This window comes from Manis javanica, chromosome 4 (genome assembly GCF_040802235.1).
Source record: "Manis javanica isolate MJ-LG chromosome 4, MJ_LKY, whole genome shotgun sequence".
Lineage (NCBI taxonomy): Eukaryota > Metazoa > Chordata > Mammalia > Pholidota > Manidae > Manis > Manis javanica.
Window position 1 is genome coordinate 148,470,475 of NC_133159.1, and position 17,021 is coordinate 148,487,495.

Sequence of the window (17,021 nt, forward strand, 5' to 3'; positions counted from 1 at the left end):
TAAAAGAAATGCCAGGTACTCCATTTGCCAGTGCTACAGAAACCAAACTATTTAGGAACCAGGATTCAAAATAAGTGTCGCTGACTCCAGAGCAGGGGTTGAACAGTACTCCAGTTACCCTTCAGCCTCTGATTTCCAGCTAGATAAATGAAATGAACTGACTTCAGCACATATCACTGAAAGGAGAGCATGTGTATACACTCTGTTTAGAAGAACGTAAATTAAACAAATTTTGGTTTGCATAGGGCCAGTTATTAAAGGGCCAGTAAACGTGTTTCAAGACAGAGTGGTGTATCAATTTTAGTTATTTTTTGTGTGGTTAAATGCAGGATTAATCCACAGCTTTGAAGTCAGTTCTCTTGGAAAAAAGCAACTTTTTGTTTCTCCCCCAGTGGTGACTGAGACTAATGACAAGTCTGATAGATATGTGGACCTTAAGGGAGAATCAAGGAAAATACCCATTTTAGTTGAGTGTACAGCAGTTCTTGCTTAGCCGTGGTTTCACTTTCCACAGTTTTGATTACCCATGGTCAACCATGGTCTAGATAAACTCTTAAGTGGAAAATTCCAGAAATAGTTCATAACTCTTTAATTGTGCACCGTTCTGAGTAGTGTGATGAAATCTTCCTCTCTTGATCATCCTGCCCAGGATGGACATGAATCATCCCGTAGTCTGAAATATCCATGCTGTATTCACTACTGGCCTGCCTGTTAGTCACCCAGTAGGTGACTTGGTTATCAGATTGTCTGTTGAGGTATCACACTGTTTGTATTGAAGTAACCTTTATTTTACTTAATAATGGCCCCAAAGCACAAGAGTAGTGACAAATGCTGACAATTCACATACGCCACAGAGAAGCTGTGAAGTGCATCTTGTATTTAAGTAAAAAGACTAAAGTTCTTGACTTAAGGAAAGAAAAACAGTCAGGTTGTGTACTATGCATATTTTCACTGGGGGTCTTGGAATGTATCCCTTCCATATAATAGGGGACTACTGTATTTTATAATAGGGGCTTACTAAGGGAATTACTGAAGAGCTACCTAACTGGCATCAGAGGGTTCAGTGCTCACATCATTGACAGAAGCAGATGGGGTGACGGGATAGCCATTAGATGATAAAACAAAAGCCATAGTAGTGGGCATACCTGTCCAGCTCCACCTTCTTCCCCCAAAAGAATAAAAAACACACCAAAGGAACATTTGACATTTTGCTACCAGTCTACCTAGTCTTTTTGTATGCTTTAAAAAAATGAAATTATGTACGTGTTGGCAATTTTTATATCCTGATTTTTCTCTTTACATTAGAACATGAGCATTATTCCACATTATTAAATAACACCTCTGCACTTACTTTGAAATTGTTGGATTTCCCCCATCGTTGAATTTTAGGTGGATTCTTTTTCTGTTATGAATAAGGCCACAGGGACTTTTCATTTAAGCCTTTTCTGCATTTTGGATTATATCCTCAATAGACTCCTAGAAGCAGAGTTACTAGATAAAAGGGTTTGAAATTCTTATTGACTCTTGATAGCTACTGCCGAATTGCTGATCAGATCTGACCGTTCTGATTGAACAGACTTCTTTCTGGTCCAATGGGGGAGTAGGGCACTCTGGATAATTAGGAACCCGTGTACATGCCACAGCACACATTTTCAAAGTTAGTTTAATAAAGAGTAATATAAAGTCATGGATATTTAGAGGAAAAAAGACACCCTTGTTTCGCAGATTAAAAAACTTTGGCCCAGAGAGATTGAAGTTTGCCAGAGTCAGACAGTTAGTTAATGACAGGTCAGGGTTTTAGAGCTCTGTGAAACTAGGCTGAAGATCCCTGAATGTTTTTCAGACTCCTAGGTGCCTTCGAACCATCTTTACAAATGTTAGTTATTGTGCTATCACTGATAGGCAGGTGTGCCTATTGCCAGAGGATTCTGATCAAAGGGCAGGATCAGTTCTGAACCATCACCTGTGTTCTGAGGCATGTTTGGAGGGTCGGCTGGGATTTCTGCAACAGCTCAGGGACTAGGAATCTGTCTGGGGAAATTTGATTTCAGTCAGTTTCTTCTACCTCTGAAAGTTTCCCAAGAGTACTTTTAAAATCATGAAATCTGAACTTGGAAACTGAAAAAACAAAAAACAAAAAAACCCAGATTGTCTAATCCAGTTCTTTTTGTTTCTTAGCCAGGGAAGGCCTGGAGAGTGCAGCATCCAAGCCCAAGTTACACAGCTAAATAGTGGCCTCTTCACTGTGTCCGGTCCCCTTCATGGACCTCTAGTGTCACTCAGCCCTGGCCAGGGCCCTACTAGGTAAGGAGTCTTGTGGTCTGAACAGTGGGGAGTCTGGCAGGTGGGCAGCGGTGGGCAGGGGTCAGTGCAACCTCAGAAATGGCTCAGAGAGGAGGTGGGGCATCCTCTGGGAGGGCTCGTGAGTTCTGGGTTGTGTCAGGAACTTGACCAAATTGATGTGTTTGGGTCCACCCTGCCCCCCAACTCTGTAAAAAAACCTGTATGATTTAGGATCAGTGTGGAATCTGTATCTTCTGAAAACTGTAATACAAAGTCAAGAAATAATGAAGATGATGGAGAGGTACACTTAAAATGGAAGAGTGAGTATAAAGCCATGGCTTCTGTTGGTCAGAATGAAAGTTAAAGTGTATTTCTAAATACACCGCCTGTATTGCGCTATTCTCCCACATTCTTTTAATCTGTTAGATCATTCCATTTTAAAAGCAGGGCCTTTCTGATTACAAATGGCAGGATGGAAATGATTTTTTCTTTTTACCTAGTCAGGAAAAATGAGCATTTCTTAGGATGGATCTTCTAATACTGTTGAAGTGAACACATTCCATGTTATTAGTCCAAAGAAAAGAGACCATCAGGCCCACTATGGTGTATACTGTTTGTTGATTTTCTTGGGTGGGAGTGGAGAGGTGCTTTTTTCATTTCTGTACTTTATAGGAAATGTTTCTATTGTATATATTAGTGTACATTATGTACCAAGTGTAGCAAAACAATGTACAATGTATTTAATATATAACATTATTAAAGTAGGAGCATGCAGTGTCACTTTCCCATATCCTGAGGGCATTATCCTTCCGTATCAGTTTTTTCTTATAATCTTAAAAAGATAAAATGTGTTTTCTAATACTAATGTTAACTGACATGAGCAAAAGTATAGAACATTTGGAATGAAAACACATATATACACACTCCCAAAATAAGAGATCAGTGTAGTCTAGAAAGGCCAGGCAGACTCAAATGAATCCTTTCCACTAGTCTGTATAGTCTAGGGCTTCAGATGTCATTTCCTTGTAAAATCTTCACAGCAAAGTCTATCTACAAGTTTTCTGCTGCCTTCCACTCCAGAATTCAGCAGTAAAGGCTGTAACTGACTGAAATTCCGCCCTTCCCTCTCTGTCATCAATTCCCCTGTCCTCCCTTTCAGGCTAAACGGAGCAGGCTGAACTAACAGTCTCCATCAAGCTAAGGATGATGCGATTCTAAAAAGGCAGTTGGTGTGACAGTATGAGCTATAAAAAATATTTAAAAATATTACATAGCTCTTTAAGAATCGAAACCTTTTGTTTCCAGTGTTCATGGTGCTGTTTTTAGATGCTGCTTTCTCTTCTGTCCAGCGGAGGTGAAAGAAATGGCAGAGAAAGCAGCCACTGGGCAGCTGGCAGTACCTCCTTGGCATCCTCGCAGTAGTGTGACTTTAGAGGCTGAGGCTGATTCCCTGCTGCAACTGCCCATTAGGGACCCTGACAATGTGGATTGGCAGCGAGCTGTAGAGTATCCCAGGAAAAATGATGAGCCAGGAGGAGATGGCAAGTGTGACAAAATGGGCAACAGTGACTGTGACGGTGACCAGCATGGCAGACAGCCTGGGCCTCGAACTTTCACTAGTAAGTTCTCTTGGAAGAATCAGGGTAGGTGAGCTCTATCAAGTTAATCAGAACTCAACAAAAAGTAAACCTGCAATGTTTCCTTTGCTCGGTCTTCTCTCCTCTCCCATCTGTCTGGTAATACTGAATTCCAGGGCAAAACAGCTTATCATGGGTAAGGAAATCCAGAGTTTTTCTGTTACAGGAGTAGACCCATATGCTCAAAGGAAGTGAAATAATCTCCATGTATTGACCCTGGTCCTGAGTCTAACCTGGCAAGGAATGGAACTTCCCTTCCTTGATGGTAGTAGTGGATGGCCACTCCTTTTTGCCCATTTCTTTGTGAAATTTTAAGCCAAAAAAACTCCACTGGCTCCCAGAAGAACCTGGAGATGAGTGACATTGACTGTCATCACTTTATAGATTAGCAAATTAAAATGGAAGGCTGTGTATTTTCACCTGGTAATTTGCTTGCAGTCAGGACATGGGATATTATTTCACAGTTGTTTGCAAGTCAAAGAAATGTACATCTAAAATGATCATTTATCTTAGGTATAAAAGCTATTGGCTTGGATTTCTTTGGTTAGTATCTGTTCCTCGTCAAGCATTATTCTTGAAGAGGTGGGCAAAAGGAAGGATGACCTAGGGCTGCGTTTTGGGCCATCCTTGGCAAAATACACATGAATCTCTTCTCTTAACGCCCTGCCTTTGTCTCTTCTGTGCTGACCAAATATCACTGAATGACTGTGCCCCTGGTTGTGTTATAATCATTAGGTATCAGGCACCCATCCCCCAGAAAAAAGGAGCAGCCAGAGCATAGTGAAGTCTTTCAAGCAAGTTCTGATGCATCTGTGGCCACTGAGAAGTCTTCCAGTGGCCTGGGAAGCCAGGCTGAGCCCAAGGACCTGGTAAAGTAGCACAGAGGTGATGCTACATACTATGGTACTGAAATCGTTATCTATAGTAGGTCTTTTTTGTTGGCGTATGTGCCCTCATGTCTCTGACATGAGTGAAGAAGTCTTTCCGCCCTGCGTGATACTTTCTAAGTCAGTTCAGTTTGAAGTGTTGCTTATCTTGGATCTTGAGGGGAGCACCGATGTGTCAGATTCAGCCCTGGCACTCAATGAGCTTCCCGTCTGGTTGGGGACACAAGACCAGCTCTGGAAGCACAGTGTGAAGTCAGTTAGCAAGCTTGTAGCGCAGCAGGTGACTGAGGTCAGATTGTATTAGGAAAAGTAAGGCCAGGGTTGTGGTGAGAGTGTGTTGGCCTGGAATGTCCTCCAGGACCCAGATTCAGTGGAAGGAATGTGTTCAGCCTTGCTGCATGCAGTTGGGCCATAGTCCAGCCAGACGAAAGCAGCAAAATTTTTTATCATCACTGACATGAGGCCACAATCAATATAAACAGCAATTGAAAGTGAAACAAATAAAAATACAATTGTGATAACATTTGAGGTCTTTTGAAAAACGTACTATTATATTTAATTACAGCACACAAACTACCTGAAGGGTCCCCACCAGTAAGATGGCGAACTTCCGGCTTCTTTTCGGGGTCCTCGGTTCCCGCCGGCGCCACCTGAAGCCCAATCACCTCTCGCCCCCCTCCCAATCCCAGCACCTAGCCAACAGCCACCAGCCCCGTAGAAGTAACACCACAATCACCCTATGCCCCATCCTATATATCCCAGCACCTTTCCCTAATAAAGCGGAACTCTCCGGTAAATTGCTGTTGTGTGTCGCTCCTTTCCTTTCATTGGTGCCGAAACCCGGGAGACGGGACACCCCAACTGGGCCCCGTCTTCCCCCAACACCAGCAGCAGCTTGCCCTCGTCCTCTTTTTCCGGCGCTGGCTCATCACACTCACCACTCCTCTCTGGCCTTTAGGTAAGTACCCCCCCCCCTCCCCCCCCCCCCCCCGGGGTGGGCCACTCTTCCCTGAGCTATCGCAGTGCCATTGACCGTGATCGTCCGGCAAGGCCCTGACGCTCGGGGACGAGGAGGGAACGCTCCCCGCCTCAGGCCTTCACGGCTGCGGCGGACCCTCAGGCCCCTCCTCCAAAAGCCATAAACCCCCACCTCAGGCCTTCACAGCTGCAGCAGACTCTCAGCCCCCCCCCCCAACAGCCATAAATGAGGTGACTCCTTTGCGGATGAGAACGCTCCTTTTCCCGCTCCCTCCTCCTTCTGTTCCGTCCGCCGAAACCTGTTCGGCCTGCCGAAAACGCCTAGCGCTAGGTACCTCGTGACTCCGGCACTCTGCCTTCTTAGGGAAGTTTGGGTGACGACCCACACTTCCCAAGAAATTCCGACTCGTATACGAGTTTCCGCAGACCACCAAGGATCATCGGGGACGCCCTTTGTCTCCTTGTGGTCTGCCTCCAGTCCGAGGATCCCCGTTCGTCTTCCCCTGTTTGTCTCCTTCTCTGTCCTTTAGCCATTTTGTCTCCTTGTGGTCTGCCTCCAGTCTGAGGATCTCCGTTCGTCTTCCCCTGTTTGTCTCCTTCTCTGTCCTTTAGCCATGGGAGCCTCCTCATCCCTCCCTGAAAGTTCACCTCTTGAATGCCTGCTTAAGCATCTGGCTACCCTCTCCCTGACGCCTGATATAAAACCAAAACTTCTCCGTAAATATTGCTCCCAAGATTGGCCGACATACCCCCTAGACAATAACAACCAATGGCCCGCAGGGGGAACTCTTGATCCTAATATCACTCGCAATCTCTTTAACTACTGCCAGCGCCTGAAAAAATGGAAGGAGATTCCCTATATCGAAGCTTTTCGCCTCCTAGCTCAAAATCCCAGCCTCTGCACCACCTGCTCCCCGCCCCAAGTTCTCCTAGCCTGCAAGCCGTCTCCCTCCCCTCCACACACTCCCAGTCCCTCTTCAATTACCTTTGACCCGGCCGAGGAGCCTCCGCCATACAGACTTCCCCCTTCAGCCCCTCCCCCTCCTACAACCCCTCCACCCTCCGCCGCCACTGCCGCCTCTTTCCCCATGGCAGAAGCCTCCCGTCCTCTCCCTTCCCCTTCTTCTCCTACAACAGCCCCCCCCCTTCCTCTACCGCCGCCACCGCTGCCGCTTTCCCCGCGGCAGAAGCTTCCCATCCTCTCCCTTCCCCTTCTCCTTCTACAACAGCCCCTCCCCCTTCCTCTACCGCCACCACCGCTGCCGCTTTCCCCGGGGCAGAAGCTTCCCATCCTCTCCCTTCCCCTTCTTCTCCTACAACAGCCCCTCCCCCTTCCTCTATCGCCTCCGCCGCCCCCCCCCCCGCACAAGCCCCCCCTCCCCTCCCTTCCCCCTCCTCCACCATCTCCTCCTGCACCTTACCACCTCCTCCTCCGTCCCCCTCACCTTCCCCCCTCTCGCAAATCAAGCCTGAGCCTTTCAGCCCCCCTCTAACTAAGTTCCAAGAGCCTCGTCCATCTTTGCCCCCTCAGATTCGGTCCCGAGAGCCTCCCAAAATTATCGCAGCTTTGCCCCCATTACCTGTTTCCCCTGCACAGACTGAGCCAGAACCCTTCAGTCCCCCTCAGACTCGGTCCCGAGGGCCTCCCAAAATTATCGCCCCGCTCCGGGAAGTAGCAGGATCCGAAGGCATCTTGCGTGTTCACGTCCCTTTCTCCTTAGGAGATTTAGCCCAACTAGAGAAACGCCTAGGTTCCTTTTCCACTGATCCCACGACCTACATCAGGGAGTTTCAATGGACCCTCCAGTCTTACAGCCTCACGCATCATGACATCTTCATGCTCCTGGCCAATACTCTCCTCCCTGAGGAGCGTAGACGAGCTTGGGACTTCGCCCAAATGCATGCTACCGAAACCCACAGGACTGACCCCACCTGTCCCCCTGGTCCCACTGCTGTCCCCGAACAAGACCCACACTGGGATTATAACACCGCTGTGGGTCTCCACTCTCGAGATATTTTTGCCTCCTGCTTAATAGCAGGTCTAAAAAAGGCAGCTCGTAAAGTAGTCAATTTTCAAAAGCTCCAAGACATAATTCAAAAGAGAGATGAAACCCCCTCCAAGTTCTTAGATAGACTCACTCAAGCCCTATTACAGTATACCAGCCTGGACCCAGAAACACCTGAAGGAAGACAGGTCCTTATGACATACTTCCTAGCTCAAAGCTACCCCGACATTAAAGCTAAACTCAAAAAGTTAGAACAGGGCCCCGCTACCCCACAGACTGAGATCCTAACAGTGGCCTTTAAAGTCTTCCATAACCGGGAGGAGGAGAAAGAACGCCGTAAACAAAAAGCTGATCAGGCCAATTTCCAGATGTTGGCCCAGCTGATAAAACCACAACCTGGGCGCCCCTCTACAGACAAGCCCCCCCAAGGAGCTTGTTTCAAGTGCGGAAAAGAGGGACATTGGTCAAGGGTGTGCCCCTCCCCCAGATCTCCTACCACCCCATGCCCCAGATGCCACAAAAAGGGCCACTGGGGGTCTGATTGCCCAACCACCCGAAGGGGAGGCTGGACGAACAACCCCCATCCTAAGCCCACCGTAGTGGGGCTGGCAGAAGAAGATTGACGGGGCCCGGGGGCTTCTCGCCCGACCATTTCCATCACCAAACAGGAGCCCAGGGTTACTTTAACAGTAGACGGTCGCCCCATCTCCTTCCTCCTAGATACAGGAGCCACCTTCTCAGTCTTGCGAGAATACCGGGGCCCTACCACGCCAGCCATTACTCCTATAGTCGGGGTAGGAGGTAAACAGATTTTCCCATTAAACCCCCCCCCCCCCTTTTATGCACAATCCTAGACAGTCCCATACCTTTCTCCCACTCCTTCCTAGTTATGCCCCAGTGTCCCATCCCCTTACTAGGACGGGACATCCTTTCCCTCCTCCACGTTTCCATAACTATATCCAATCCCACAGCCCCCAGTACTCCCTTTCTGATGGCCCTCATAGCCGACAACCCCCCTCTACCCAATGAAAGCTCCAGTTCTGCCCTTATACACCCTGTAAATCCCAAAGTTTGGGACATTACAAGCCCCTCCATGGCCCTATGTCCCCCTGCCTCTATCAAATTACGTGACCCCTCTCAGTATATCTGTCAGGCCCAATACCCCCTAACCACTTCAGCCCTCATAGGCCTCCAACCCATCATTCAAGATCTCTTAAACAAAAACTACCTCAGACCCACTCACTCCCCATTTAATACCCCCATATTAGCTGTTAAAAAAAACAACGGATCTTTCCGCCTTGTCCAAGACCTTCGCCTCATCAACATAGCCGTTGTCCCTATCCATCCCTTAGTTCCAAATCCATACACCCTTTTATCGCAGATCCCTGCTTCTGCATCCCACTTCTCAGTCCTAGATCTCAAGGACGCATTTTTTTCTATTCCCCTAGACCCCTCCTCCCAAGATTTTTTTGCCTTCACCTGGACGGACCCATACACCAGACATTCTGTTCAGCTTACTTGGACAGTTTTACCACAAGGCTTCCGAGATAGTCCCCATATTTTTGGACAAGTCCTAGCTCAAGACCTCAAACAGTTTCACCATGATCACCCCGAGTCCACTTTATTACAATATGTAGATGATCTTCTGCTCTGCAGTCCCTCGTGGGAACAGTCTCAACTTGACACTGCATCTCTACTTAACCTTCTAGCTTCCAGAGATTACCGAGTATCCCCTGCCAAAGCTCAAATCTCTTCCCCTTCTGTCACTTACCTTGGATTCCTTCTGTCTCAGCAAAGAAAGTCCATTACCTTAGACAGAAAACGACTCCTCTCTGACCTGCCCGTTCCCAAAACCAAGACAGAAATCCTTTCCTTTCTAGGCTTGGCTGGGTATTTTAGAGCGTGGATCCCTAACTTCTCCCTGTTGGCAAGACCCCTATACGACCTCAGCAAGGGCCCCCCTGAAGAACCATTATCATCCTCACCCCGACACTCCTTCATTAAGCTCCGTCAAGCCCTTGTAAAAGCTCCAGCTCTCCATCTCCCTGATTTGTCAAAACCCTTCTCATTATACATTCATGAGAGGTCCAGTCAAGCTCTAGGAGTCCTAGGCCAATATTATGGCCCATCCTTTGCCCCAGTAGCTTATCTCTCCAAGCAATTAGACCCCACAGTTCGGGGATGGGCCCCCTGCGTACGGGCATTAGCCGCTGGACAGCTCTTGCAGAAAGAAGCTCATAAACTAACATTCGGAGCGCCACTTACCATTCTGTCCCCACATCACCTAAAAGATCTCTTAACCTACAAAAGTTTACAGACTCTCCCCCCCTCCAGACTCCTCACCTTACTGTCCTCTTTCCTCCAAAATCCAAACATTTCTTTCCTCCCCTGCCCGCCCCTGAATCCGGCCACTCTTCTTCCTCTGCCCTACTCTCCTCACACTCCCTCGCATGATTGCCTAGAAGCCCTTCACAACTTCCTTCCATGCCACTCCACGATCTCCGAAGGAGCCCTCTCACACTCCGACCTCATCTGGTTTACTGATGGGTCCTCCTTTAAACATGAGGGCATCCACTACTCAGGATATGCAGTAGTCTCCCTCGAAGATGTCATTGAAGCACGAGCCCTACCCCCTGGTACAACCAATCAGCAGGCTGAACTCATTGCAGCCACCAGAGCTTGCACTCTGGCCCGGGACACGTCTCTCACATTGTACACTGACTCTAAGTACGTATTCCACATTCTCTTGTCCCACGCGGCAGTATGGAAAGAACGAGGCCTCCTCACCACAAAAGGGAATTTCATAACTAATTCAGCCTTAATTACTAAACTTTTAGAGGCTTCACAACTCCCACACCGACTAGGCATAGTTCACTGCAAATCACATCAAAAAGATGACTCCCCCATTGCAAGAGGTAACAACAAGGCCGACAGAGTAGCCCGGTCAGTTGCCCTATCAGAAAATGCACCAGGCAACAATCCGTCTGCCCTTGCAGTTTTAGCCTTATCACAAGATGCCCTCTGCTCTCAGGACAAAGAGTCTCTCTTCCGCCTCTTACATGACCTGTTCCACCCCAGCCCCCAATCCTTAATCCATTTTCTACAATCTTTTTTTCCTCTCTCTCCTGAAGACAAAACCCTACTTAACCAAATCACCTGCAAGTGCACCATCTGCCAACGCACTAACCCTAATACCCCCCTCAAAGCCCGACCCTTCCCGGCTCATCAAGCAAGGGGTAATGTCCCCGCTGCAGATTGGCAAATAGACTTCACTAACATGCCCCCTGTACGACGTACCAGATACCTACTCGTGCTAGTAGATACATTTTCAGGATGGGTTGAAGCTTTCCCCACCACTAACAAACGAGCATCCGTAGTTGCCTCTATCCTCCTCACCCAGATCTTTCCTAGGTTCGGGATGCCCACTTCCCTCCAATCAGATAACGGCCCTGAGTTCACTGCCCAAATTATCCAGAACCTCTCCAAGTCGCTCTCGCTCCCCTGGCATTTACATTGTCCTTATCGACCACAAGCTTCAGGAAAAGTAGAAAGAGCCAATAGGACTCTAAAAGACATCCTGACCAAACTATCTCTAGAACTACACCTTGACTGGGTTCGCTTACTTCCCTTAGCTCTACTCCGCATTCGAGCCCTCCCAAAGAAACCTTCCTTCTTGTCACCCTTTGAGATCATGTATGGCCGCCCGATTCTACCCCCGGGGCTCCCTTCCCACAAAGGACCAATTCCTCCCAATATAGCCCTTCCACTACTCTCTCTCCTCCGCACTGAATTGTGGAAATATCAAGATTGGCTCCTTCCTGATCCATCCGCCTCCCAAAATCCTCCTGTCTTACAGCCCGGCCAACTAGTGTTTTATAAGCCACCAGAGGATCAGCCCTCTCTCACTCCGAAATGGGAAGGTCCACACCCAGTTATTCTCTGCACCCCCTCGGCTGCCAAGCTCTCACTGCCTGATAACTCTGTCACCCCTTGGATTCATATCTCCAGGTTGAAACCAAATACCCAAGACTCACCTTCTCTGGACACCCAAGACCCATCAGTCACAATCCAGAGTCCTTCGGACACAGCCCAAGACGCTGTCTACTCTACCACGCCTCATCCCTCTGATCCCTTGAAGCTCCGCATCTCCCGTGCACCCTCTTTGCCATCCATACCTGAATCATGACTTTTTCCTCCTTTACTGCTCTCTCACTTTTTTCCCTCATTCCTATTGTCTTCCCTGCCGCCCCATCCTCCTTTGTATGGCGATTCAAAGTCAAGCAGACTTACACACAGCATCAAACAAAAGTTACTGCCCTCATTGCCACATCAGACTGCCCTCTGAAAGGCTGCTCTGAGCCTTTGTACCTCCACTTTCCTCCCTCCACTGAAGTATTCATTTACAGCTACCTTTATTCTCCCTACCTCTGCTTCCTCTATGACCAAAGACAAGCCTATTGCAGGCGATGGCCAGACACCTACAGGGGATGCCCCTACTGGTCTTGCACCATTCACTACATGGGTGACTTCCAGTACCCACAGTATTACTCCTCCAACCGTTTCATGAAATATCCCAACGGCTCATTCTCCTTATCAATCCCAGATCCCTGGGACTCTCGATGGGCTGCTGGAGTAACAGCCTCAGTTTACTACAAGGGGTCCTCGAACCCCCACGGTACCCTTCATATCTCTCGAGAGTATGTTCCCTCTCGCTCCCAGATCTCTCAAGTTGCATCAGATATCAGACATTCCGAAAAAGTCATTATCCAAACTCTTGACGGCGCCTCTTCATCTTATTCCTCCTACTCTTGGTTACAGCTCATTCAAGACACCACCATCTTTCTCAACCACACCCTCAACACCGCCAATTGTTTCTTGTGCGCATCACTACAGCGCCCACTGCTGGCCGCCGTGCCCCTTAATATTTCCAACTACTCCTTCCATGCAGAAGGACAACCCCTCCGTCCCCTGGCAGACATACCCCTATGGGAGCCAGAATACCCAGATAATCTCACCATCCACCACTGTGTAGGCCCAACTCCACCCCCCTCCAGTGCACTTCACTGCCTCTCTATCTACACCCCTACCTCCGGCTCTAAGACTTTTACACAACCGGGACACTTCTTTTGGTGTAATGGCAGCCTTTTCAACTCACTGCCTCTCAACTCCGATACACCCTGCATTCTCGTCACCCTAATCCCACAGCTTACACTTTACAGCATGGCAGAATTCCTTGAGCTCCAACCTCCCTTGCACTCGTGCACAAAAAGGGCTGCTTTCCTTCCCATCATGGTCGGTATCTCTTTAATCACCTCAGCCATTGGGGTGGGGTTTTCAGGAGGAGCCTTGGGTCACTCTCTATGGGCAGTTAGAGATCTCGACGCCAAACTTGAGGGAGCCCTGGCATCCACTGCCAATTCCCTAGCCTCTCTCCAAAGACAAGTCACTTCGCTAGCTAAAGTCACCCTTCAAAACCGGCGGGCCCTAGATCTGCTTACAGCCGAGAAGGGTGGCACCTGCGTCTTCCTCCAGGAAGAGTGCTGCTATTACATCAACGAATCCGGCATTGTAGAAACTGACATCACCAAACTCACTGACCTTGCCTCCAGCCTCCACTCTGCTTCCAATTCCAACCCATTCTCGTCAATACTAACAAACCCCCTCCTCACCTGGCTCTGGCCCATTGCAGGCCCCATAATAGTCATTCTTCTTGTCTGTCTCTTCTTACCCTGTATAATAAAGTTCATCAAATCCCAAGTCGGGAAAATCTCTAATCAAGCTTTCAACCAGCTTTTACTCAGGAACTACCAGCTTCTGGCCACGGAAGACCCCTCACCCTCACGTGACCTCCTCACCACATGCTGAGATGGACCCCTCTCTCCGCTGGAAACTGTTCCTGGAAACAATGGCCGCAGACGCCTGGCTCCTGACACCCATATCCTCTTGGCACCATTGGAATCAACAGGTCCTCAACCTATGGTTACAGGGAACCTTCATTGATTTCCAACCTGAAGAAGTCCACATCTACTCATCCTTACTGTGGGGAGTCCTGTCAACCCTTTCCTCCCAATCCTCAAACCCTCACTCCCTTCTCCGCCCCTGTTCAGCAGGAAGCAGTCAGAAAGAAAGCAACGCCCACAAACCCATAGAGGAGAAAGGGGGGAATGAAGGGTCCCCACCAGTAAGATGGCGAACTTCCGGCTTCTTTTCGGGGTCCTCGGTTCCCGCCGGCGCCACCTGAAGCCCAATCACCTCTCGCCCCCCTCCCAATCCCAGCACCTAGCCAACAGCCACCAGCCCCGTAGAAGTAACACCACAATCACCCTATGCCCCATCCTATATATCCCAGCACCTTTCCCTAATAAAGCGGAACTCTCCGGTAAATTGCTGTTGTGTGTCGCTCCTTTCCTTTCACTACCCACAAGGACAATTTATTCTTTCTTTCTCACAAGGGCTGGATGGATGTATGTTTAAACAAATTGGCTTGGCTGGAGAAGGTCTACAGGGAAGTGCGGGAGGTATGGGAGGCCAGGCTTGTCTGAGAAGTTTCCACTTGCTATGAGTGGTAAGGGAGGATAGCTGCTAAGTGCACAGTAAGAGGAAGTGTGTGGCAAAAACCATGTCCAAGGAAATAAACCACAAAACCTCTACAAAGGGATCATTGAAGATGAGGCAAGGAGCCAGTTATCCAGCCATGTGGTGATCCGAGCCTGAGCATAGAGAAATAAGCAGAAAAGGAAGTGGAGATGCTGAAGAAATAACTTGCTTTTTAAATTTCTAATTTTATTCTTATTACTGAGAGTGCATTGCTGTTTTAAAAATCTTGCTCCTTCAGTTGCCTTTAAACTCATGCCTGAAGAAAAACTGGTTCTGAGCAGCCTCAGCCTCTTCATCTGGAAGACTGTGCCAACGCAGGCTGCATCTGTGCCCTTAAGAATCGGTGCTTAAATTCAGTCGCCAGCTTGAGTTGTCTGTCCAGGGCCTTTCTTCTTTTGGAAAATTTTAGGGCAGAAGCGTTGCCTAAACCCCCCTTCCCTCCATTGTACAGATGAGGACACTGACTCAGGAATTCATTTGCCACACTTGCTCCAGGAGGTTCACAGCTCGCTGTGGGGAAGGAGGGCAGAGGCAGGTGCGCAAGCAGGCAGGGAGGGCTGGCTCAGAGGGTATCACCATGATTGCTGGATAATTTTAGATAACCCCATGATTAACACTGCATACAACTATAAAGGGATTTGTTTATAATGAACACCAACTTAAAAGTGATTTCCTACATTACTAATAGGATCAGTGCATGCAATCAACTTGTTCACTGGAGTCTTCTGAGGATGTAACAGAAGGTGAATTTTTAACTCCAGACCGTGAATATTTTTACTCCTCAACTGCTCAAGAAAACATAGCTCTAGAGGTAAAAATCACAGTTCAGGCATTCTGCATTGCTTTACTCTTTTAAAATTGTCAAGAAAAAGCTTACACATAAAAGTATATGATGTTGACTTATCAGTGTTTTCATGTGTTTTGAGAAAATATCTGCAAAATAAGATTTTTGAGAATGGCGGGTCATATGCACTTTCTCCCAAAACTGTGTTTCTTGTATTTTGACTTTTTTTCAGCATTTTGACTTTTTTTCAAAACTTTCTTTTATGTTAACTGAATTCACTTACCCTTCTGTGAGGAAGAAAAGTCCTGCTGTCATTCCTTGTGAAGAACTGGTGATCTGTAGAGGCAGGGAATTAGCCCTGGCCAGCCAAGTTTTATGGTGGGAGAACCAGGAGTAGAGGCAACAGTTCAGTGGTGAACATGAGGCTGCCCAGTACACTGGGAATCTGCCTAGCTTTTGTAAGAACCTATTTGTACATAGCATTTTCATTTATAAAATGAAACTCATAGAATTCTCTTATTTATATATGTAACTTCTACCTCACCTCCCCACTGACATGCCACCTTTTTTTTGGGTCTTTTACCAACATGGAAGGTGGGATAGAAAAAAAGGGGGGATAGTACATGTCGGTTACAACATCTGACTGACAAGAAGAGTTCAGTTATGCATCAAAAACTGTCATTTACACTTGTCTGAACTTCTGAAAACTCAGAGCAATTTTCCATTATTAATCGTTTAAACATTCTTTTGGGTAAAATTGTAACATTTCCAGAATATCTCGCCTGGCTTCAGTACATCTGCATATCAATAGGCATTCAGAGGTGGAAAGAAGTATGGCTTTAGTGCATTTGCCTCATTCCTCAGGGGTGGAGAGAAGCTCATCTCCATATCAGTGGGTAATTACCTGGACAATGAGGTCTTATCTGTACCTGAGAGGAGAGAGGAGGGCCCGTGTTGCTTTTGCTGGAGCAGGAAAGAGAAACGGCCCCAGACTGCAGTTTGTAAGCAATAAACGGATTTTAAACTTCATTTCTCCCTTTGACTGATTTCGGTTTTTAGAGGTATTTTGCCCCAGGATTTCCCCTCCCCGGACTTAAAATTCTTGATTTTACTATGAGCAAGCAGACTGGGACATTTAGAAAATCTTTAATTAAAAGCTATAAAGTATATATACGTATATATGTACAAAGATATATTTAAAAAGTATCACCGAGAAAAGCACACAGCTCTTAATTGTACAGCTCATGAACTTTTAGAAGGTGAACACAATTCATGTACAATCACTGCCTCCCCCTCAAAGGAGCCAGTGTTCTGACTTCTTTACCCCCATAGAGCAGCTTCATAGTCTGGGTCATTTTTCCAGCCTTATTTGGTTCTCCTGATAAAGCTCCCAGGAATCAGACGTTTTAGTTGGAAGGTTGGGGCGTGGAGGGGATAATGATACAAGGAAGGGAATAGTCAATAATTCCTCCTCACAGTGGTGGGGTGGAAGAAGGCTTGGTTTGAGAAGGAACATAGAGCACTTAATGTCTGCAAGGCAGATTTGTTCTTTTTCTATAAAAAATGCAGGAACTTTATGAAGATTTTCAAGGTTTAAAAACATCAAGAAATTCTCTCTTGACCTTTCAATGGATATCTTCTTTCAATTAACTCCTTTCTTTGCTCTTTATTTTATAGAGGTCAAGTCCCATAGAAGAGGACTTTGAAGGAATACAAGATGCATTTCCCCAACCTCAAGGCTCCGGTAATAAGCCCTTAGGGCAGATTCCATTGAGTATCACTTGTCTTTACTCTTTGTCAGATCACAGATGTTTACAGCTGGCAGGTCCTTAGAGATAACCTCCTCCAG

General features: G+C 47.3%; 1 protein-coding gene and 1 pseudogene across 1 annotated transcript in view; both read left to right on the forward strand.

Moving 5' to 3' along the window:
- Window positions 1–17,021, forward strand: part of LOC140849100 (DNA ligase 3-like) — an 854,661-nt pseudogene that overhangs the window by 224,454 nt on the left and 613,186 nt on the right.
- The window catches only part of LOC108404263 (inactive serine/threonine-protein kinase TEX14), a 116,903-nt gene that overhangs the window by 80,604 nt on the left and 19,278 nt on the right, over window positions 1–17,021 (forward strand). The window contains exons 19-24 of the mRNA XM_073236211.1: window positions 2,179–2,304; window positions 2,515–2,603; window positions 3,633–3,902; window positions 4,656–4,789; window positions 15,077–15,199; window positions 16,850–16,916. Coding sequence (XP_073092312.1) covers window positions 2,179–2,304; window positions 2,515–2,603; window positions 3,633–3,902; window positions 4,656–4,789; window positions 15,077–15,199; window positions 16,850–16,916 — 809 coding nt within the window. The remainder of the gene's footprint in view (window positions 1–2,178; window positions 2,305–2,514; window positions 2,604–3,632; window positions 3,903–4,655; window positions 4,790–15,076; window positions 15,200–16,849; window positions 16,917–17,021) is intronic.